The sequence below is a fragment of the Aptenodytes patagonicus genome, chromosome 3 (assembly GCF_965638725.1).
Source record: "Aptenodytes patagonicus chromosome 3, bAptPat1.pri.cur, whole genome shotgun sequence".
NCBI classification, from domain to species: Eukaryota; Metazoa; Chordata; class Aves; order Sphenisciformes; family Spheniscidae; genus Aptenodytes; species Aptenodytes patagonicus.
In genome coordinates this window covers 60,746,181-60,771,089 of record NC_134951.1, presented here as the reverse complement: position 1 = coordinate 60,771,089, position 24,909 = coordinate 60,746,181, and the positions used below count along the sequence as shown (strand labels likewise).

The following is a 24,909-nucleotide window of genomic DNA, read 5'->3' as shown; positions in this document are numbered from 1 at the left end:
GTAGGTGGAAATTATCTGATCCCAGTCCCCAGCAACCTGTAGAAGGATAGGAGAAACTGGGTCTTGGTCCTCACCTGTTTGTCCCAGAGAGCTTCCACTAGGCTTAGTGAAGCCTCGCAGCTGACTCTGCTGCTGGTCTGCCAGGAGTGCACTATACTCTCAGTAGCTAAAACCTTGCTGCTATCGCAGTAGTCCGTCACTCAGACGCTTCTTAATATCTTCAGGAATCTATTATGTGGATGGAGACAAATTCCACAAATCATTCCAACCCACTGACATTTTCATCCCAGCTCAAGTCTGAGAAACTATTGCAGACTAGGAGGTCTTAAATTGTCCGCAGGATTATATAAGTTGGAACGTTACCTAACTCTGAATGGGAAAGGAAAAATGAATTCTTGACTTATGTCACAATACCCGCCCTCAAAGGGGAAGAATTTTCCAATGTTAGAAGATTTTACTTTACAACCTTGAATTCTTTACATACAGGATTTATTTAAATGGAGCATGAAATATCTTATTTTACACTAAGCTTTCTAAGCTGAAATCCAGGTTTTATTCACCAATTTTTAAAATCTTTTTGAGTAAATGGCATAGAATTCAGGATATTTTTGCTACTTTTGCTAGGATGTTGAATTGCCCAGTCTCATAGCCTGGCATACTACTGTTGCATTTATACCTTCCTTACAGTATCCTCAGTTTCAGGATCATAATAGCATTAAAATAATTTCCTGCACTTCCTTTCACATCATAGTGAACTGTAAAGACACTTGCACTAAAAATGCAGCCTTGTTTCTTTTGTTATTACCAGATATTTTTAAATGCCACAGTCCAGTCTATGCAATGCAGCAAAGTACTGTTGTGTTACTAACACAAAAATGGCATTACTTTAAGAGCAAGGCAGGGGGAGCAAGTTAACTACAAAAAAGAAATTAATTCATACATGAAAGTAACAATAATGAGAATAGAAGAGGGTCAAAATTAAATGTTATTTAAATACAAATCAAAGCTAAAAGCATTATTTAAGTGTCCACTCTTCATGGAAAAGGCATTTTAAAGCGTTTTGCTCTGAGGCTGGCAATCTTTCATAGCCCTGAAGTTGTGTTATGATTTAAGTACAGTTTTGGCAAGAATTGGGCCCAATTTCAGCAAAGCACTTAACATATCTTTAAGTTTATCTTGAGTCAGCAAAGCATTTAAGCACATGATTAAGCTTTGTTGAATCCAGACTATCACATACACTATGTACATGATTACCTTCCCAGTTATTAGTCTTTTGGAAGTGCTTTGCTTTGCTAGAAAGGGAATAAATGGGCCTCATCTTGATCACTGAGACCATTATGAAAATGGCACTTGATTTTCAGGGGAGCAGTGGTGTGGACTACAGTTTTCTATACCATATAGGATTATATTACATCTACAATTTATGATGTTCTTGGATATGGCAGTGCTATGTTTTAGAGAGAGAGAGCAAGTGGAAACACAGTATGCTTCACTGTGATGTTTCTTAAATATGAATTTTCTCACATCATCATACAGGTCTACAGATTTGAAAATTTCTGTATTAAGAAGTTGCAGTCCAGTATCATAAGTACAAAACAAGTCATTACCAATGCACAGTATCACTTTAGTCTGCAGAGTGCCACAAATAGTCTGATGATTTTTTTTGTCTTCTATAACAACTGCTTGGAGTGCCCAAGTTTGGAGCTCATATTTCAGAAATAGCAGTTGCTGAGTTTATTTCATGCATACAATAGACTCCTTCCAGCATTTTATTGACTGTCTGAGCTGCACACTTCTCATAGCGCCTTCTGTCAATGTTCTCCTTCATGATGCTGCCTCTGCAAATACCCTCTGAAGAAGTTGCTTGTCCTGGTTAAGTCAGTCAAAGAAGCCTTTCAAAATATTTAACCACATGCGCGTCCTTTGACTTGTGCTCCGAGAGCAAATATACCAAAACTTTTGCTCACTGTCTCATTCTACCCTACTCCTTTGGGCTAAACAGCATCAGTACCCAGCTGCAAGTCAGGAGCTACAGTTAGAGCTCCTGTACTAAGTTCATTAACTTTGGATTAAATTTATTCCTTTAGGATCTCATTGCATTAACTTTTAGGATCTATTGTTTTTGTTACTGAATTAGCTAATTTAATCTGCACATCATATTTGCCTAATGACAGGCAAAACCTAGAAATGGTATTTACTTCAAAGTTTTCTTTCTATTCTGAAATGTCTGTTCCAAACTCATATTCTCAATGGGTTACAGAGCTTGAAGCAGAAGTCCTTCCCTTGTCAAAAGGTGGAGTATGAAGAAGTTAAAGCATGAGCAAGTAGTAATGGCTGAGCACCATCCAAGCTATGACCACCTCAGTGGATATGCTCTTGTCATAAATCAATTACAAAATAATATGACTCATTTTACCTCACAGTGAGAGACTATTAAGAAAACTGAATTACTTTCACCTTGCTGTGGTCTATGAGCACAACTGCTGCACCTGATCTCATGCTCAGTAATTTGCCAGGTTGCTTGTTGCCCTCCTTTGAGAAGTTCCACCTGGAGTGATGTAGACATGGCTCCCTAGAGGTGCTCCTGGTTCAAACAGATGTGATTCAACACAGGATTTTTCTAAATCCAATAGACTGTCCTTCTACTCATTGGGGATTGACTGGAAATACTCTGCATCTGAGAAGATTAGCCATCTTAGTTCTCAAAAGGCTGGAAATACTCCTCAGATCCCTATTTAAAAGGAAATACGGTTTAAGCTTTTTCACAGGTAAAGATCTACTGGTAGACACTAGCTCTCTGCATTAAAGAATCACAACATTTTTTTTAAATTACTTTTTTTGCCAGCTGAGCCTTCACCTGAATGGCCATGCCACAAATCCTGAGACTAGTGAAGTTAATTTGTTCTTAAAACAAACTAGTGCTAGCAATAGGCATTAAGAACTGATCTTTTTGCAAGGTCTCTGTTCATAACGTGTAAGGATTTCAGAGAGAGCAGTTTACGGGTGGTACATCAGTTTTGAACATAGGCAGTTCCCTAGTCAGAATTGTAGGATTAACCTAATTTTCTTTTTAATGATTCTAAATCAAAAAGACTTTATTTCAATGGGAAATTAGGCATCTGTGGTCTATGAATACATCCGCACTGTGTATTGCTTCTGCTCCTTCTGATGGGAAACCATAAGACCCACACCTTCCCCTTCTCATATATCAAAAGTGATGAAAGTGTGTTCCTAGGAGTGATCAAATATATGCTACATTTACATAAGTATGTGCTTCAAGAGTGTTGACTTGAGCAACTGATTTGTCTGTGATTTGAGTCCTTGGGGAATGTTTTTCCTCTAACTGAGAGGAGCTTTGCCAGGCTGGCAGGACAGACATCAGAAATCTGCATTCTTTCCATTTCCGCTTTATGATAGTTCCTTTTCTCTTGATTATTGCAACTTTTGCAGAAACTAACAGAGCATTTCAGACTCTGGAGAGCAAAAAGTACCTGTCTGTTTTCTGAGAGACAGCTTTGTCTTTAGGCTTCAGTATAATTATACTAGAGCCTTGTGGAAAGAAGGTGTTTGCTTTCCCTCTGTGTTAATGCAACCTGATGTTCTACAAAAAGAAGACAGACTTTCTGCCTACTCCAGTATGGGAAGATAGATCCCATCAGCTTCAAAGAAGGATCTGAAATCTAAGAATGACCCCAGCTTCTAAGTCTCACATCCTAGGGACAGTGCTCAATGCATTTTGATCACCTCTCTTCTTTTTTCTTTTTTTTTTTTTTAATTTCATGTAGCTTGCTCATGAGTAAGGAAAGGTGTACTAGACTTGAATGAAGGTTTCTAGCAATCTGTATTCAAGTATGTCCACATAACACAGAAGACCATGTATTGTTACAGTTATTCTAACTTCAAGGTGGGTTTTTTGGTTGTGTACACCTTCTGAGGAAAAGACAGAGCCTGTTGACTCTTAAGACATAAAGAGGGGTTTACCAAGGTATGACCAGTTCAGCCTCATAATGACTTTTATAGCAAAACTGATATACGGTGATGTGGGAGGACTTGAAAACACAAGTGTCTAGCTTGCCTTTGCTGAGGACTGACCACATTCACCCAAAATTAGGGACCTTGGCCAATTTGATGGTGTCTATCCTAATACTAGCTTCCTCTCTGAGTTTCAGTCATGCATCCAGAATGATGTATGAGCTGTATTAAACAAGAAATGAGCTGTATTAAAATGAGGCCAAGGCAACTAGTGAAAGCAAGTGTTTGGATATGAGGCAGCATCTCCATCTCCTGCCTCCCAATTATTTGTTTATTTATTTATTTTGTTAAGCAAAATCACCAAAGTATAACCCTCCAGTATAAAAAGCTTGAATAAAAGCATAATCCTCTGCAGAAAATTCTTTAAATCCTTTTGGCGGCTTCTAATTTATTCAGGGATCCTGAGACATTTCTCAGTGGTAAAGACTTCCATTCTCAGTTTTGATGCCATTGCTTTCTGCCTGTGAAGAAAAGCTACAGACCCAATAGATTGGACTGAAAGCATTTGCGTTTCATCCAGGCCTCTTTTCTTTCTTTTCTTTGCACAATGTTTTTCCCAAATATTTCCCAACATAGTAGCAGATTTCTAATACAAAGATACTGATACAGAGAACTGTCTCATGCTTTCCTTTTCTTCACAAAAATCCATCAGAAAAACTGTTTGTTACCCCCTTCAAAAGATGTTCATTTACAGAGGACCAGGTATATGCATGGCATGATCTCACCAAGTAATGGGTTTCCTTGGTGTGTTCTTATTCCAGAAAGAAATATATTTGTCCAGTCCATTATCTTTAGAAATCAAAGCGTATGGTGGCAGTGAGTTTTTCTACATTGATCCAGTAAGTAGAAGGGCAGTCAAATATAGCAGAACAAGTACTTCTTGGGAGCAGGAGAACTGGAAAAATCTAGTTTGATGCAAAACTTTCTCATGTGTATTATCTCAGGTCTAATAATGTGACTGAGCTCATATTGCAATCTTTCCCTTCAACAGGAGGGACTAAAGGGACCTTTTCTGTTTCTAGGTGCTTATGTTCACAATATTCTTAATGAAAGGATATCTTGGAGAGCTTTACTACCCTGACTCATTTGGTTTTAATTAACCACCATGATATGAAGGTCTGAGAAGGGAAATGACAGGCATATAGCCTATAAAACCAAGATTATAAGACTGTAAGACCAGGCTAACTTTCTACTCTCCAAGGATTTAAGTATTCAAGACACTGCATGGAATATGACAACAGTAGGCTTTAATGAATATAAAACTAGATTCATTGAATTACTTGTGGCAAAAGTTAAACAACAGTACAGAAAACACCATTTTTATGCAGCTACTGAGTGCATACAGAACGGTGTTGGTTATTTAACATGTGATGCATACCACAGAACAGCAAATCCACTTGAAATGCCATTTATTTAAACTTTTTCTCAATCTGTGTGATTCCATATACAATTTTTATTTTTCTGAACACTTCTTGAATGCTTTATCTGAATTGGGAGGTAACACATGCACACACACACACATATATGTGCACACGTAGCTATACAAATTAGGATGGGATATCAATCGTTCTCTCCTGGCGGATGGCAGAGGGTCACAGTTTGTGACTATCCATCCTGGTAGTAAAGGCTAAAGTGCACCACAGCAAATGTGCCAGCCTAGATGCTTTTCAGCACTGTTTGCACTTCAGGGAAGAGTGTGGCTTAGGGAAGAGCTGCGGAGGCAGGTTCAGGTTCTCCTCTGTCTCCCATCTGCTACAGGGGTGTCTAGGAGTATGTCACTAGTAATGAAACAAAACATACATTTATATGGTTTTATGGGTATGTTATACATAACTTTGCCAATTTTCATAAAAAAGAAGAGCCATTTATTCAAAGCATCAGAGCTTATAAAGATGGTGAAATGTCAAACTAAATCAAATCTCAGTTCCATGCATGGTAGGAAAATAATATATTACCAGCAAAATTTCTGGAATAAAATCATGTTGTATAGTCTCATATACATACAAAAATTGTTAAAGATAAAAAGAATTACAAATGTCATGACAAATGCTTAATGTGTCTACAGTTGGCAATATCCTTTCATGTGTCATACTAACTACTTACTAGTAACAAAAAAAAAAAAAAGAAAGAAAGAAAAAAAAAAAGACGTTGAGATCAAGCAATGATAACCTGTAACAAAAAGGGAAGATCTAGGTCTGAACTTTCCTGAAGCTTATGGCTCATGTAATGAAAGGTTTCAGTTCATTCCATTAAAATATCAGAGCAGGAATCCACCTGATATTTCATATCATGTCAGATTTCACTAGAAATGTTTGATGTCAAATTCTATGGTGTTTTTTTTTTTTCTTTTCCCCAGGAAAGGATTTTATTTCATATGCTTCTGGAAGTAAAACTATTATAAAGGAAGCTCTATAGAACTTCCTTAATGCTTGCAGTTTTGAAAAACAGGAAATAAAGCTAAATAAATCGAAAATTTTATACTTTGCAAAAACACTTGCTGAGTGTTGTTAATGTCATACTGTTCCCTGATCTCATGAGAGCTGAGAGATCTTAAAATGAGAGGGAAAAATAATTGCCTCAGAACCACTATAGTCAGAATTACATTTCCTTCAGTTTCCAGGAAGCAGTCCTGAGCAATAGCAAAACAGAAAACCCCATGAAACCAATCGCAATTCTCATTTTGCAGAATGACTCCTAAAATATCTATATGAAATTGGACACTCTGAAGAGCACTTGGGCTACACAAAACCAAAGCTGCAGCTGTTGTTATGATTAAGCTCGTTGAGTCAGCCAAACTACTGAGTCCCAAACTTCTGTCCTCTCGCTTTGTGCTATCTTTCTCCTCCTTGACCTATACCAGGATTGCCACCCAAGGCATTATGCCATCAAGAAAATAGAAGATTTAGTCAGGCAATAAACTGTTTAATGCCAACTCACTCTCTAGCTCTATCACTTTTCCATATTGCTGAGAAAATCATATTCCTGGCTCATTGCTTTGACCACATCAATCTGCTTCATGACCATTTCCACTGAATCTCATGCCTCATCTACAATGTGACTATAAAGCACCTATCATATTTTAAATACATGTTATATAATAAATACATTAAAATGTGCTTTATATAACAATATTAAAGCTGGGTCCCTGATCTCAGTCAACTAGTCTTGATGCTTTAAAGTGTACATTTTGGCTGAAAGATATTGCTTATGAAATTGTGATGAAATTCCATCAATATTTTTGGTAAAAACAGAAAAAAAATATTTTTTTCTAAGAACTCAGCAAAACTTTATTTTAGAAACTACATTTTGCTTTAAAATATTTATAAGCTGGCTCCTCAGATAGATTTAAAAAGTCAAAAATGAATATTTTATTTCAGATAGAACTACATGCGTTGCTCAATACTGGGAGTGGGAGTATGGAGCAATGACATATTTTGTTTAAAACTTAGCAATCGTGGGGGGGTCATATTTCAGATCAGCCTGTCCTTTCTAATATCAATTATTTTCATAGCTCTGCATGGAGTATACCTCTTTTAGATGTCCACTGTGCATTCAGTATTAATATTGATTATGAATTAATATTTAATGTGATATTACTCATATTAAGGTTATTGATGAACATATTTAATTTTCTATTGGCAGTTCTTGTTCCTTTTTGTTTATTTAATTCAAGGATAGCTCAAATTTAAGGATAAGCTTGCTTTTAGTGAGAGCACAACATTCAGAATCACTTTGAACATGGAACTTTATATCTTGATTCTAGAGTGGAAACTGTTTAAACATTAATATTCTTCAACTATATACTACAGCATTAATACAAATATATCCTATAATAATTACGGAGAAAATATAATCATCAGATACTGGTAAGGAACAAACATGGGCAAATGGATGTATTTAATAGAGACTGTCTTTATTTTTTAATCAGTCAGCTCAGATACTCTTGAATTTAGGTAATGTGCCTGTGTGGATCCAAACCTGCACACCAGAACCTTTACATATGCTGTTTAAAAGCATCTGCAGACAGCAAAAGCTTATCTATATTTTTGCTACTGTGAACATCAGCCCTGGCTGGTAGATCATGCTCACTTTCTGAGAGACACATTCAGTCTCTCCCTCTTCCCTCTGGTAGGCCACCTACTCCTTCTCTGAGGGGGTTTTGAAGCACATGCTGGCAAGATGGAAAGAGCTGTTACAGAAACTACCATTAAAAATTTGTAAATCCCAGTCATAGTTAGCCAGAGGGTACAGGGTTTAGGTGGATGAAGCTTTTCAGCTTCAGGTCCCAGATCCTGTTTTGGTGATTAGTTGCTGTGGGTCATGGCTTCCCCCATGCTGTGTATTCGTGTAAAAGAGGTCAGGACCCCCTCCCCTTCTCCCATGGCTGTAGAGTGGCAGTGGCTGGACCAGATACTCTGCTTATTCTCCAGTATCTGGGAAGAAAGGCAAGGACCGTATCACAGATGTCCTGAGGCACATAGGGCTGGTTCACAGGCCTCCATTTAGACCACCCTGAAGTAAAACTGCAGATATTTTAACCTGCATTGTTGCTAGAATTTCCTTTTAACACCTTATTGTAAGAGTTAAATTGGCGTCCATTATTAACAGCTAATCTGACTCTGTTTGTGCAGTGTGAAAACCGCTTGAAGAGACTGATGACAACAATAAAGGTTTTATTTTGACATGCGGGAAAGTAGGGAAGGGCTCACCTGAACTGAGAGTCCAAAGGAATATGCCACATCCAACAGCCACTAGTAACATGAAAATGATTGTCCAGGGCAACGAAACAAAATATTACAAGAGAAAAGTGTACTTGTTTTTTTTCTTTTTCAGAACTACACAAGAAAGAAAAAATTATGGAAACTGGTGAATATTCTCCCCTTTTTATCTTGCTTTTCAATTGTCCTAATGTTTTAAATTAATTCATGTGAAAGTCAATATTTGGTTTTTGTTTGTTTGTTTTTACAGCCAAAACAGCAAAGAAAGGAATAAAAGTACCTGGTAAGACCTGTGAAAGACAGTAAGTTTTAGAGTCTCATTTATCTGGTTTGATTTTAGGTGAGACAGGATTAGGTAAAGGGACAAAAAAAGTGAAGCCAGAGATAAAGATTTGTTGGTTTAATCAAAGATATTTCAGCAAATGAATGGCTGTGGAGCAGACATGCAGCCATTTGGTCTTCTGGAACTGAGATCTGATCAAATGTTGCTGAGAAGAACAATGATAAGGGTGAGAATTTTTTATTTCAGTACGTAAACATAAAGATTTTCAACTCCTTTTACAGCCAAGCTTGATGACTCATTCATCAGATGACTCTATTTTCTCAGATATAAATTCTGAGCAAAAAATACCTGCAGTAGAGAGTGAATTTATAGAAAAATGAATCTGTCCTTTTTTATTGCATAAAAACCTGTCACAGTGCTTCAGAATGAAGGTGTGAATAATGAGGAAAGAGAAATGTGGTAGTTCAATTAATTTGTATTTAGTTAATGCAATTATGAAGAATAATAAACAAATTAAACTGAAAAAAATACATGTTCAAGGAAGACTTTTGAAAGTGGATCTTCCCCTGTATCAATACTAGAAGAGTTCTGTGCTTTGAGTTTTCAATAAACTAGAAAAAAAAAAAAAAAACTTCCTCAAATTATTGAAATTGTTTAAAGATTTCTATCTCATACCCTCCCCCTATGTTTGATATGTGCCTGTTTTTATTCCTTCTCTCATCCTCGTTACTTGAAAATAGTGGAGCTATTGAAGCTCCATATATAACTTACCTATTGACCTTGTTTTCCATTGCTTTTAATCTGCAGGTTAATTAGTCATCTGCCACGAGACTATCCAAACAAACAACATATGTGTGTGTCAGTTTTCCTCTGCATAAAAAAATGAACGCCTGCTCTGCATAGATAGGTAGCATATTGACCAAGGGAAGAGGTGTTAGGAACAATCTTAATTTCTTTATGCATTTGCAAAACTTGTTTTCTGGAATGTTTTCTTTTATTTTACAGCATCTGTGGAAACTCTGAAGTCAAAAGGTGGGTAACTTTATTTGTTTTTAAAATTGAAATGGAAGAATGCACGTTGCCTCTACTGTTAATGAAAAAGCTTCTTGTGACAAAACTGCTAACAGGTGTGACTTACATAAAACAAAGTGGACCTTTTAAATTATAATGGCTCCTTCCTTGCAGCACCTCAAAACACCTCTAGAAGACAGGTGTCTTTTCCCCAAGTTGTCCATAGACTAACAAACTCTAATTCTCAACTATATAAAATTCAGTTTCTAACCCTAACTCAAACCATAAGGTTTTTGTGAAAGGCAGAAAGGAGAAGTAGCCAATCTTCTATAGAGTCATGAGACAAAGAGTAATATTCCTCTTTTTGCCAGTCCAGCTGCAGCACAAACCCAGTGATTGAACAGTTGTTTTCTTTACTGAAAGTTTTACAGTGAGGTTCAGTGAAACAGGTTTTTTCTTCCTTTCATACAAGAATTGCCAATGTGAGAAGGTGGGAGGTGTGGGACCATCAGTGTTTGCTCCAAAGGTTGCTCCTTTCCTGAAGGCACAGGGAACTGGGACGGGTGAGAAACCTCAAGGGTTTAAGTTTGAGCTGAGCAAATATTTAATTCTTCGTGTCAGTGTCTGACTTTTTACATATATACAATGCAAGGTACTAGCTCCAAATTGCCTTCAAGAACATTACAGGTGCCAGTTGTATCCTAGACGCAAATGGAAAATGGGATGGCAAGTTACAAACTGCACTTCACTCTCAGTCCATGTTTATTCATATCAATGACCATCTTGCTTTATAAACATTCCCTTTCAAACAAATGGGACTGCATGTATCAACTGCTCAGACTTGTGAATTGTGGTCTCCAAGCTGTCCACCACAAGTCAAAGGCAGGGAAATGAGAATTTCCAGGTTTTAATACCCTGATATCATTCAAGCATCTTCTTTTACTTTAGAGTTCATCTCTGAAGCCTCATTCACGTTAACCAGTAAATATTGACACAAGTAATCAGGCTGAATTGCAAGGCAGTAGAGTGCTCTTCTGGAGCATGAGGAAGGGTTGCAGAATCACAGCTGTGGAGACTAATGTAAGGAAATCAGAGCTGATACATCATTCCCTTTATTGGATGTTTTTAAGTTCCCTGCTCCATGGGCTAAATTCATAATGCTATCATTGCTCTGCAGCTAATTGTATTGAGCAAAACAGAAACCAGAGTAATTTAGGTATTTATTCTCTTTGTACTCCCACCAGACAAAACAGAGAACCTAAAGGAAAAAAAAGTATGCTGAGTAAAGCTTTTGCATTTTTAGCAAATTCTACACAGCCAAAGCTGAAAATAAAGGTAGTCTTGCTGCTATGTGTGATTGAATAAAGCTTTCCACTATTGCTTGAAGCCTCTGAGCAAATCTTTTTGATACATTATTATTTCTTCTGTAATGCTGTACTAGGCATATGAAGTCAACATTTCAACATCTGTGAACCCATTTCTGCCAAGCCTGTGTCTGTCAGGGTCTGAAAAGAAGTGAAGCAATTGTTTCTTGCAGAATTAAGTCCCTTTCTGCAAACCTGAAGTTTTCTTTGGCCACTACTGGGAAATGTTGTCATATACCTTTTGAAATTGTTATTTCCACTGATTATATTTACCCTTTTATTAAAAGTTATTTTGTTTCATTCACTTGTAAAGTTTACAAACAGAATTAGCAGGGTTTTTGAAAAAGCAGAGCTTTTACCTCTATGCTTTATTGCTGTGAGTAGCCTCAAATCTTTCTAGTGAATACCATATTTCATATTTATTTAGATAAGAGGTAAACATTTGTATATGTAATAGGTCTTCATTGTGTCTTCAACATTTTGCAGGATGGAAGTGAACGCTTCCTTATAAGTTATTGAATTAAGGGGCATCTGAAAAAATTTTATAGGAAGTTCACAGTTCATTAAGGACAAATAGAAATTGTAGGTTTCTGTTATATAAAACAAGAATCATTCTGTTCTTTCTGTTGTCAAAAGAGCAGTCTCACAACTGAAAATATTGGTCTCAGCCATCTTAGTTTTACCATAGAATCAGCCTAATGTTGAACCCAAAATTATTCTCCAGTATTTAAGTAAATAACAACGTTGTTTTAATCAGTCACCAATCCCTATTAAACAGAAATAGGTGATGTTAGCTCTGGAGTAATTGTCAATTTCTGAAAAATTACTTGTTAACAAGTGATCTAAATTTATGTTGCTAGTTTTGAAACTCAAACATAGCCTCTACTCCAGGGGAAAAATGATATTTATATTAAAATGTTACAACTGTTCCTTTTGCCTCTTAGTAAGAAACACAAAGGAATGCTGCTATTTTCTTCTAAATATATTTTTTTACGATGACAGACAAATTCTAGTAGTCTTTAATAGCTATACCTTTCACTAAGTCTGAACAAAACCATTGCTTTTCAATCTGTATTTGTTCTTTATTGCTGTTCTTTACTTACTTATTTCCCATTTTTCTGCTATCACTCCATTTAGACTTAGCAGCTCTCTGGGTGCAATGTGGTTTCCAATATTCAGTAGCTGTTGGCAAATTTTAAAATTTTTAAGTATATTCATGGAAGACAAACAGTCCTGTTCTGAAAACAAGTGAGGCTTTTGATGAAATTCTCTTCTTTGGTAATTGAAAAAAATAATCTGCTGACATAGAAGGAGGTCTGGGCCATTCCCACTAGCTTGTACGTCTGATGAACTATCAAGCTCATATGAAGTTTTGTTGCATTTTCTCACAAAATGTTCTGTAATGCCACCGTGGCAGGGAATTTTTTTGTTTCTCCGTGTAACAGAACAGTTCCTAAATCATAACAGACACTTCTTAGGTTCACTATTTCTTGATATTAGTGATGTCATGATGAGGAGCTCTTGCCTCTGACCTCAGGGTTCAGTGAGTGAAGTGTTTGTTGTCTCCAGTCAGAATGATTTCTTTTAGCTTTCCTTCACACTGAGCAAATGTCTCAAAATAGCTTTAAAATCAGTGACATTTTGGAATGCATATTTCTGATATGGATGCTAGTTATGCAACCTGACTCTTTTGTGATAAAAATATTCTGACAAATTTGATTGTAGCCTACAACTATTGAGACTGCAGAAATATTTTACAGATTATTTGCTCTCCTGGCTACTTTCAGCACAAAACAGTGTCTGCTGAGCTCTTCCTCATTTGATTCCAAAGAACTCATGATGGAATCAGAGAAACAATGATTATAAAAACCATCCATTTGATCTACATTATGCCAAGTTGTCAAGAATTTTGCTGAGAAATGACAAAATGTAAAGGGGAGTCCAGACTCCATTTACTTCATCTACTTTTTTTAACTAGAATTTACTGAAAATATGGATTCCTGACAAATTTCTGCTTTTGCCTTTATGTGCATTCATTTTATTTTGTATTATTTCAGGCAGGGTTTTTTGGTGGTTTTGGTTGGTTTTCTGGGGGTTTTTTTGTTGTTTTCTTTTTTTAAACGCCTGATATTCTGCTGAGGAGAAAATTATAATACATCCATGTTACTTAAGTCATATGGCTAAAGGATCAGCTTTTCAAATCGGGAACACTTGCAATGGGACCATTTTTTACAAAGAGATCATCTTTCAGGCTACCACTCAAAAGTGGCAATAACTTTGAAAATGCTGAGTGGAGGGGATGAAATCTTGAGCTAGTGAGAAAAATTGTCCCTGTTCTAATACAAACAAACCAAAACCGACTCTGTGTGTGCAGGCTTTCTATGTATACAGACTTTTAAAGTGACACCTATAACCTTGATGATAAAAGACCTCTCAGCATCATCAAAGTAGCTCACACCTCCCTTCTCAAAAAACAAAGGGAATAATGCAATGTCCTGTTTGTCCTTCCAGATACTGCTCTGCCATGTCCAGATGATGCTACTTGGCAGTTCCCAAAAGTTACTAAAGCTCTGATCTGTCTCAGCAAGTTCTTCTTTACAAACACTCACTCACAGAAGCATTGTAGCATTACTGAATGCACTAATAGGCAGAATACTATTAATAGTACTGGTTGTTACTTTTAAATAGCAGCCTCAACGCTTCTCAAAGATGGCTGGTTCCTTCATCGTAACTGCACTCGTGGTCTACCACCACCACAAGAATTTGATGACTCTAAATACCTGATCTTCTCAGAAAGCTGTATTGCTCTTCTATCCTGCAGTTCAGTATCCAGAAAATACTTTTAATTTTTATTCCATTAGTATTCTGGTTGTCAGAAATTAAACAAATGAAAACTGCTTTAGTTTTAGCTAAAAAGGATAAACATGCTTTGGAGGAAACAACAGTTCTCAAGAATTCATTTTACTCTTATCGTAGCTGCTTTTGCAGCTTTAGACATTAAAAATACATTTTGGAATGCATATGGAAGTGGTTTCTGGTGCCCCTTTTCATACCCTTTTTTCCATATTAAAATAAGCTTATTCTTCAAGATGCTGACCACTTCAGCAAAATTTTTTTAAGCACTGTGATATTGGTTTGCTCAGTGGCAGGGTTCAATGCCCAGATTCATCTAGGCATGTAGGTATCTAGTATATTGCTGATTTAAGTAGCTCTGATGATCTGGGCCTAAGTAACATGGATGTTAATAGCAGAGATCTACAATAAATATGAAGGGACTTTGCTCCTCTTTGGCTTTCTCTATGACAAGCAACACCAATGCAAAGTTAGGTACTTAGATAGAAACGAAGTACTCACTTTTTTTTTTTCCCTGTGGATCCAGTCAGTCATCCTTTCAGCCTGGACTTGATTTTCAGGCAAACTGAAGATTATCTTCAATAAAATAAGTTACCTGAGGTAACTGAGGCACAGAGGTGCAATATTTCACTGTTTTCATGGAGCTTGCTCACAAACACCTGCTCACCCCACAGCATCCTGGGATAAACAAGAGCAAGTGGCAAGGGAGTGATTGATGTGTGTGAGTTGGTTCATCCCACTCAATGTGAAGCAGTTCATCTCTCCATACCTGACATTTCACTGAACCTCAGGAAAGGTTTTCTGCTGGGAACAGAAGATCCTTCTTTTGGCCTTTGGCCCACTTGCAGACATTGCAGACAGGCCATAGCTTACTAACTCATTTGGCCTGCTTGGGCCATCATGCCCAGCAGCTTCAGAAGGCTTCCCTGCTGCCTGGGCTGCAAGTCCAGCCCCAGTGGGGCCACCAGGACATCCCTCCAAGAACAGCGAGCACACCTGGAGGCACTTCGCAGGTCCTTTGAATTCCCTGAATTTCTCAGCATAAATAATGGTAACAGAACATGACCCTCAGTATTTACCTTGGCTCCAAAAGCCAAGCTCTTAATTTACAACTGTGATTTGCTGTAATAAAACATTGTGTTGAAATTATTTCTGTGCTTGACAGGTTGAAATAACAAGCTGAGGGGATGTTATGTGCTGATAACTCTGTAGCTGCAAAGACATTTCTGTACTTATCAGTCATTTGATGTAAATTAATTTTCACCATCTGCTTTATATCCTGCCATTTATGCTGATTGTTTATTCTTTGCACTACTTTTAAACTAGGCAATGACAGTGAAGCTTATTTTCTTAGTGATGCTTTTTTTGTCTCAAACACTGTAAGAGGATACCTTTTTTAAATTAAAGCAAGTCTTCTCATTCAGCATAATAGTTATAAATTATGGCTACAAAAGCTTGGTTTTAAAAAAGTGAAGTGTTGGCAGTGCCATTTACAGCTAAACAAATATGTTTACATATTTGCAAGACTTAACCCTGAATAATTCAATTAGATGAGAAAATATATATGTTGTCCTAAATATATTCAGTAATCTACAGGAAATCTTGTACATTGCCAAACCTGCCATGTAAATTGTCAGAAACTATAAAAGATACCCATATTTATGTAAGTTTCCTAAGAGAGCAAAGTCTGGAGGAATTCCTTCCTGCACCTCCTCCTCTTAGATTATTTAATCCTTAGCGTGGAGCCATGAACAGATAATCTCTGTCCCTTGTCTCTCAAGCTGTGCAAATCAATTTAGGAACTGTGCAAGCTAAAGCTTGCGAATAATCAGTTGGGTATGTCCAGACATCCTGACCTGGGTTGTTACAACTGCTTCCCCTGGCATCAGTAAATGTCTAGCAGCCCTGCTGCACAAGGGGTTTGGTTCACTCTTCTCTCTTGCACGCAGAAATCGCAGTATTCACAAGGACTAAGTTAGGTGTTTGTAGCATACAGTCTAACTGTGGCCCACTATCCTCTTTGAGACTAACTACACGCTTAAAATTTAGGCTATGTGGAAGTATTTTGCTGTGTCAGGGATGCAGAGCGGAGGTTTCTGCTGGTGCAAACAGAAAACCACACTCGCACGGGGAACCCTTACATGGGTGGCAAAGTAGAGACCTTCTGGCTTTGCTTTCTCCTCCGTTATGTGATATGCCCTGCAGTTTAGCCTCTGTTGCACCTGAGATCTAGAAGACAATGCTGCTATTTATTTTCTGAAAGAAAAAATTTCCCTGTTTGCTTTTCCTCTTTTCTTTTTAAGATAGATAGGTAAAAAATACTTATTATGTAGTCATATATCAGGGGAAAAAAGGTATATCATGGTTGCAAATCTTTTAAATCATTTGCCTCAAAGTAATCTGTAAGCATTTAAGAAAAGCTTTGTCGGTTGGAGCGAGACTTCTGAGTAGAAATCTTACTTAAACCTTATCTTTGTTTTGCAGCAGTACCTGAAAAGAAGGAAGAAAAAGCAACAAAGGCAGCAGAGCAAGGTGAAAAGAAAACAAAGCATGTTGGCATTATCTCTCTTAAAAGACAATGTCACAGAAACAAAAACCTCAGATTCAGACAGCTGGGTGACAGCAACCTTTAAATCTATTGCTCTGATTTGCCAGGGCTCTGCTGTGTTTATCAGAGCAACCGGGAATTTCCACCAGGAAACTGGCTTTGTCCCACTTCCACAAAACTGCAACCCCCACAAAAGCTTCAGGTGAACAGACCGCCTGCTTCAGCTTAAAGGTCCTGTGCTGGGACTTTGTGTCTCACAGGTCCTCTGAGAGGCATCCTGCCCCTGTAGTCTGGGCAGGGATCAGCCTTCACTGTTCAGTCTTAGAGAGTGACTTGCAATGAGGTAAAGGGGCAGAGGGCCCCTAACATCAGCTGAGCTGCCTTTCTTATCCCAAATGAAACATTAGCCCCATGAAGAGCCATGAAGGTCCACTGCACAGAAACTCAAAAGCTTTTGAGACCAGAACTTGTAGACGTCGGTAGCAAAAAGCTTAGGATTGGTATGGATGAGGCATGAACAGGAATGTCTGGGAGTGGGAACACCAGAAGAAGAAAGGATACAAGAACCGCACATGTTGATGGCACATAGTTCAGAAGATCACAAAGTCTACATAATGTTTCCCAAGCCAACCAGAGCAGGAACACCAAGAGACAGTCTACACCCAGGCTAAAGCAAAACTCAAGTGATGATTGTGAACATAAAAAGAAAAGGATTGGAGCCTTAAAGCATCTAGATAAAGATGTGCCTTTTCCCATTATGTGCACTTATATTTATTATTATTGCTACTTTCAGCATTATATCCTGCATACTTGCTTCTTGTACACTTGTTAAAAGCAATCCAAACTTTTTTAGGTTAGTATGGTAAGGAGCAAAGTAGTAAAAGACTGGCGTAAATACCCAAAGCTTATCAGCCCTGGCTTCCTCTATATAATACACATCCTAATCTATTGTGTTTTGTTACTAACTGTCTACCAAGGTGATTTTTGTTTTTACTCATGCTTAAATTGACATTTAAAGCCCTGATAATGAGTTTGGTATTTTCAGTCTTGTCATATTGGAGTTTTTCCAAACTTGCCAGTAACCTTTAGAATAAGGTATAAGACATATTTACTAATGTAGCTTTGGTCTGTTGAGCTATTATCCCTTTCTTTTCTCCAGTTTCTCAGCTTTAGCTTTACTCATCATTACTCCAGCCAGCGCAGGTACCCTGCAGCAGCTGTCAGCAGCTTGTTAGTTGTCATAGAAAATGTTATTATTAGGTGGGCCTTGGCCTAGATTTCAGTCATTGTTAGTCTGGATATCTCCACACCATTTTCCATTGCCGTACAAGTGCTTCCCCAGCCATCTGCACTGCTTCCCCTCTGTTTGGCTATCTCATGCAGCAGTGAGGTGGTGTTTGCTGTAAGATTTGTCCCTTCTACAATGTGCCACCGTTAGATGGGACTTTATCTGCAAAATATTTTAACTCTGCCATAAAGAGTACAGACTGAGCAGTACAAACCATAGTTTCACATGGTTGTCATTGAGCAGGGATTTCTAAACCATTGCTTGTGATCCCCAGGGAGCTCAAAAGGGGGACAAACTGTTTCCCATGACAGCAGTCAGCAACGGCAGCAGTATCTCCCCATGCCAGCAGCCATCTAGTTTCCGCAAGTCAGAGGAATAAGAGCAACATGTAATGTCTATCACAACTATTTCTGCAGATTCTTCCAAGCACTGGCAGCAGCTCAGTTCCTCTGCTGCACAGAAGAAAACATCAACAGTTTCAGACAGCAATTGCCTCTGCTTCTCATTTCTGCACCCTAGATGTACGGAGCTACTGCCAACACATTGATCACTCAAAGCCAAATGAGCCAAGAGAACTTTCAGGAAGTTTTTTGAATATTAGCATGTACTTATATTTCTCATGGAAGAGAAAAAAAATAAGATGATGGAAGCAGCTCTGAGTTATGTTTTGAGTTAAGAGAAAACTATACCTAATTCACTGATCCCAGGTATCTGGGGAAAAATGAGGACTCTCTTTCTTAATCAGGAAAGTATGAATGTACCAGGAAATAGTTTTTAAACTGAAAGGGATTTTTGAGCCTTTTAGACTGAGAAATGAAATAATTTGCTCTGCTAGCTATTGTACACCAGGATACATGTCAAAAAGTAGACAGACTGACCTGGTCAAAACTAGGACTTGCGATTTAAGAAAAACTTGCAGAAAAATTTTGAGTGTTGGCAGCTCTGTTTGTTTAGCGATCAGGACATAGTTTTGTTGTTTCAAACCTGAAGGTTTTAGTGATCAAACTTGTTATTGCAGCTTTGACCTCAAACCCCTATGGTCTGGAAATGGGCTAAAAGGTTGTAACAACATTTCAGTTCACTAATCTTTTATTAGTAGTAAAGCAAAGTTGCATGTAACATTTTCAATTGTTAAAAGGAGAGCAAGAAGGCAGAGAACTACTAGAAGTGTCTGGAAAAAGACAGCGCTTTAACTCTTTGCCCTATTTGTTTGAAAGATTACACGAGCAAGTGTCAGATGGTTGCCAGGGAGTTACTGCCTGTTATTAAGATAACTGAGAATTAATACTTAAAAGAAATGAGGAAAAGGCAAAGATTTTTTCTTGTGATATTCAATAGTACTAACAAAGGAGTTAATTACCATCAGTTAAAGCAGGTCATATGAGGCTGTTTTTTTTTTTCTATGCTCTGGTTGCACATCTGCAAGGTACTAGGTGGGAAACATGAACTTTTTTCACATACACTGTCAAGCAACAATGGAGTGGAAATCACTTTCAAGGTATTTGAGATGTTGTGGCAGTCCAGTGAAGTTCCCACTGACTGGAAAAGGGGAAACATAACCCCCATTTTTAAAAAGGGAAAAAAGGAAGACCCGGGGAACTACAGGCCAGTCAGTCTCACGTCTGTGCCTGGGAAGATCATGGAACAGATCCTCCTGGAACCTCTGCTAAGGCACATGGAGGAGAGGGAGCTGATTCGAGACAGCCAGCACGGCTTCACCAAGGGCAAGTGCTGCCTGACTAACCTAGTGGCCTTCTATGATGGAATGACTACAGCAGTGGACATGGGAAAGGCTATGGATGTCATCTATCTGGACCTCTGTAAGGCCTTTGACACGGTCCCCCACAACATCCTTCTCTCTAAACTGGAGAGGTATGGATTTGATGGGTGGACTGTCCGGTGGGTGAGGAATTGGTTAGATGGTCGCATCCAGAGGGTAGTGGTCAACGGCTCAATGTCCAGATGGAGACTGGTGATGAGTGGCATCCCACAGCGGTCCGCATTGGGACCGGTACTGTTTAATATCTTCATCAATGACATAGACAGTGGGATCGAGTGCACCCTCAGCAAGTTTACAGACGACACCAAGCTGAGTGGTGCGGTCGACACGCCAGAGGGATGGGATGCCATCCAGAGGGACCTGGACAAGCTGGAGAAGTGGGCCCGTGTGAACCTCATGAGGTTTAACAAGGTGAAGTGCAAGGTCCTGCACCTGGGTCGGGGCAACCCCCGGTATCAAGACAGGCTGGGGGATGAAGGGATTGAGGGCAGCCCTGCCGAGAAGGACTTGGGGGTACTGGTGGATGAACAGCTGGACAGGAGCCAGCAATGTGCGCTCGCAGCCCAGAAAGCCAGTCGTATCCTGGGCTGCATCAAAAGAAGCATGGCCAGCAGGTCGAGGGAGGTGATTCTGCCCCTCTCCTCTGCTCTGCTGAGACCCCACCTGGAGTACTGCGTCCAGCTCTGGAGCCCTCAGCATAAGAAAGACACGGACCTGTTGGAGCGGGTCCAGAGGAGGGCCACGAAAATGATCAGGGGGATGGAACACCTCTCCTATGCAGAAAGGCTGAGAGAGTTGGGGTTGTTCAGCCTAGAGAAGAGAAGGCTTCGGGGAGACCTTATTGCAGCCTCTCAGGACTCAAAGGGGGCTTATAAGAAAGATGGGGGCAAACTTTTGAGCAGGGCCTGTTGCGACAGGACAAGGGGGAATGGTTTTAAACTAAAGGGGGGTAGATTGAGACTAGATATAAGGAAGAAATTTTTTAGGCTGAGGGTGGTGAAGCACTGGCACAGGTTGCCCAGAGAGATGGTGGATGCCCCATCCCTGGAAACATTCAAAGTCAGTTTGGACAGGGCTCTGAGCAGCCTGGTTTAGTTGAAGATGTCCCTGCCCATGGCAGGGGGGTTGGACTAGATGATCTTAAGAGGTCCTTTCCAACCCAAACTATTCTATGATTCTATGATTATATGATATATTTAAGCACTTAGGGATGACATATATTTAAATACATTTTCATTAGCTGATTGTATTAAAAATAATTTCCTATGTGAACCTGTATTCTAATATTTCCTTTTTCTTTTCTCTTTTCACTTTTGCTTCCCTTCTTTTCTCTTTCCTCAGATAAACCAAAGACGAAACAAGGAAGTAAGCTATAGTTTTACATATTGCTTCTCCCTATAACTGTTAAAGCAATGTCAGATCTATAAATGAGAAAAAAAATGTATAAAAGCTCCTGCTGCTACTCAGAATTGTAGATTATGGCTGATTAGACAGACTAGAACTGATACAACAAAGCTGATAATAGTAATAATGGATATGTTGAGAAATTCTAGTCTGTTTAAGCCAAAAAAGTTTCATCCCAATACTGTATATTCTTCCTTGACAAAAGGAAGAGACTTGTGCAATGCCAGCACAAAAAACCTATTTATAAAGTTTATATTTATTATTTTACACACAAAATTCTTCTCTCCACACCTCCTAGGCTCACTACAGGTCTCAGCTATGTATTCTGATGTCAATACGAGCTTAACACGCAAATCTATACAGAGCAAGTAACACAAGGCTTTTGTCATGGGATTTGTGCTACAGGTTGTCATTTTGCCAAGTTATGGCAGACTGTCTAACAGACCTCAGTAAGTTCAGTCCTACAGAATATGGCCAGTGTTTATTTACACTTTAATTTCCCATTTCCAGGTCAGACCTGGGTAATTTTTTAGATTCTTCAGCAGCATCTGTGTCACATGCCACACCATCCTAAAAGCCATTTTTTATCCTGGAGATGACAACTGGCTCTGAAGCATCTTCCCAAAGGATTCCTTGCTTGGGGATAAAACAAAGGAAGTTAGTTTGAAGTTAGTTTTGTCAAGTAATGACTTAAGCTTTCAGTTCAGAATTGTTTAATGTTCTTTTTTTTCAAAATGCATCATTGAGGTAGCATCTTCTGCAACAGTTTGGGTGACTGTGTTCTTAATAATGGAGGTGCACAACAACTTTAAGTTCTTACAGGCAGGCTCCTGAAAGTAAAGTGTTTATATTGTGCATTAAATGATTTATTTTGGTAAAGGCATAATAGTGTAGTATTTAGCTGTGTTACCTGTATTCTTGTATTAATCACAAAACCTTTATTTGAATTGTGAATCACAAAAAAAAAAAAAAGAGAAAGGTCTGTGTCTTCCACTATCCTCTTTTTTTTGTGAAGACCGTTGCATCAAACACGGAATCTCTCTTGGGAATTTTTCATAACTCATGAGCACAGAAGGACAAGGTTTTCAGTCTTCTCACTGAGTTTTATTTCCGTTAGCACAGATTTCTGTCATTAACTTAATATTTAAAAATTGGTGTTGACTTTTTATTAGGACTATTAGAGATACTTAGTTCCACTGTATATGCTTCACAGACATCTGCAGTAAATTGTTTGTTTTCTCGCTTTGAAAATTAGTGACTGAATCATAAACTTGTGAGTACAAAACCTGAAGATAGAAGCAGGAGAACAGGGGTAGCTTCTGAAGCAGATGTCTGGGATGTAGGGAGGATGGAAAAGACAGCTTTATTACAATAAAATTACACTTTTGACCTTGTTCAACAAATTTCTTTCCCAAGTCTTCTCTTTTAAAAATTATATCACCTGGAAGTATTGCCTTTTTAGAAGCACAGCGTAGAAGGAGAAAAATAATGAAACATTTATCCCTTGATGTCAGCCCAAACAGAACAGGAGTTTCAATGTCAACAGTAAATTAAGTTTTTCCACTTGATGGTTACTTCTGTCATAAATAAAATTTTATTATTTCTGGATTCCTTCAATTCAGATTCCCCATGAACTCAGTTTGTCTTACACAGAGCCAAATACTAAATCATGAACAAGAAGCTTTGTTGATACCAGGGTAAATTACTATTGGACACATTCCATGCTTTTATAACAAAAGCGACAATTTGTGAATTGTGTGTGCTTAAGACAGCAAACAATTATCACTCCAACTACCCACTGTAGCTACTGCAAGTTTCATATCTATCTGCTAAACACAACCTCCTCCTCATTAGGAGTCGACCTCTTATCCTGTGTAGAAACCAAGAGGGTCTTCTAACAGAGTTCTTTGATATCTTCTGGCACTGAATTGCTACCGAGTTTCTCAATAGAAAGAATTGTTTGCTTCATATCTGATGGAGAACATTGTGTTTATTTTTTTTTTCCAGAAAATACCTATTAATTAGCGTTTCTCAGATAACATGTATAAACCGGTGTAACCAGTAGTCAGATGGTTAAAACACTCACTTAACATGCAAGAATTCAAAACCCAAGTCTCTGTTTTTTCTGACTAGCCTGTTTTGGGACAGTCTCATTTGTCTTTTTCATTTTGGTGGGAAAAGCTTTGGAGACTTTGGTTTCATCAGCCCAGAATTATGGTCTCACATTTTGTCTGAAACAGTTCTTGTTTTCTGCCTAGTTCAAATTATTTCTTATACCTTTTACCAGGAACTGCCCTTCCTCGTATGGTATCCATCAAGGATGGTGTGGCCTAGACATCTTCACTGCTTGTCTGTAGGCAGAATAAAAAGAACTCTTCATCCTCCTATTTGTCACTGTTGTGTTGCTCTTTCAATTTGAAACACATCTGACCTTTAGAAAAGAATAGTTTCAATAAGGAGACTTTCGGACTTGCTCAGCAAGAATGGACAATCCCAGATGAGGGAAGTAGACCACAGCCAGCTCGGACGAGTCAAAATTGACAAAGGGTCAGTTTCGTCCTTTCTGGTCAAGAAAGTTGAAAAACTATGCTTATCCCATATTAAGGTGAAGCTTGCAAATTTTATAGGTTTCATAGTTAAGTTGAAGCTTGCGAATTTTATAGATTTCGTAGTTAAATCGATAAAACACATTTTGTGGACTGAACTCTCTGAACGGAAACAGGTGAATTTCGTACAACTCTTTCAATCACGCAGTTTTTCACTTTTTCTTTCGATATACAGTTATAGTCTCTCATATGATCTACATGCTTCATTCTCTCTTATGATTAAATGTCATAGTTTCACTCAGTTATGGCTTCTGACTGTCACTTTATCGGTGTGAATACTTCTTTTACAGATCCTGGAAAAGAGAAAGAATTGAAATCTCCAGCTGCTACAAAAGATAAAGGTAACATGGCAGGACAAAATTGTATAAAACCCTAAGATCTATGTGCATCAAGAAAAAAATCTTGCAATGTATTGGCCTTTATGTTTTTACAGTATAGTTTAGTTAGGAATTTATAAGCATAATACTATTTCAGTAAATTTATGATAAAACTTAATTGGCATTACCTGGCTCAGAAGTGCATTGGTAATACGAAGCATCTGTACGAAAACTTAGAAGTCCAAATTCAGAATTTAGGAACACTTGTTAACGTTTGCTATTAAAGGCTGCAAAGTGAAACAAGTTTTGAGTGATCTTTGATCTTTCATCACACTTAAGAAAAGTTCGTGGTTTCACTTTGTGAGCATGCTAAAACTGATGAAAAACAGTTTTGTACTACATGTTTAATTGGTATCATGGCTCAGCAACCGCCAATTATTCAATCTATAATTGTCCCAGAGGTATTAGATGTTAACCTTTTATCACTCTAGCTTGAAGATTAATAAATTATTTTTTACAGAACATGCTAAAGAAAAGGAAGGAAAGAATCCTACAGCTTTAAAAGATAAAGGTAAGAATACACAATAGAATATAAAACTTGTTGAAAACCACACAAAGTGGAAAGAAGATACTAATTTTTAAATAATCATTATAAATCTTTCCCATTATAAATCTTAACCAATCAACATTTAATTGGTTAAAATA

At 38.1% G+C, this 24,909-nt stretch overlaps 1 protein-coding gene and 1 long non-coding RNA gene across 17 annotated transcripts in view; one reads left to right on the top strand and one right to left on the bottom strand.

Annotated features, from left to right (window-relative positions):
* Positions 1-24,909, top strand: part of TRDN (triadin) — a 239,830-nt gene that overhangs the window by 143,387 nt on the left and 71,534 nt on the right. For 12 of the 15 annotated variants that reach the window (XM_076333512.1, XM_076333516.1, XM_076333514.1 and 9 more), the window contains 7 exons: positions 8,866-8,898; positions 9,001-9,033; positions 10,039-10,065; positions 16,746-16,793; positions 21,219-21,242; positions 24,178-24,228; positions 24,725-24,775. In XM_076333512.1, coding sequence (XP_076189627.1) covers positions 8,866-8,898; positions 9,001-9,033; positions 10,039-10,065; positions 16,746-16,793; positions 21,219-21,242; positions 24,178-24,228; positions 24,725-24,775 — 267 coding nt within the window. The remainder of the gene's footprint in view (positions 1-8,865; positions 8,899-9,000; positions 9,034-10,038; positions 10,066-16,745; positions 16,794-21,218; positions 21,243-24,177; positions 24,229-24,724; positions 24,776-24,909) is intronic. The other 3 variants (XM_076333510.1, XM_076333522.1, XM_076333521.1) reach the window with 3 other exon arrangements.
* On the bottom strand, positions 3,774-14,947 carry LOC143158080 (uncharacterized). Of its 2 annotated transcripts, none has more exons than XR_012994910.1 (3): positions 14,763-14,947; positions 12,512-12,590; positions 3,774-5,810 (listed from the first exon to the last, which is right to left on the bottom strand). It is a non-coding gene; the product is annotated as an uncharacterized LOC143158080 (long non-coding RNA). The 2 variants fall into 2 exon arrangements; XR_012994911.1 differs by lacking the exon at positions 3,774-5,810 and adding an exon at positions 11,254-11,302.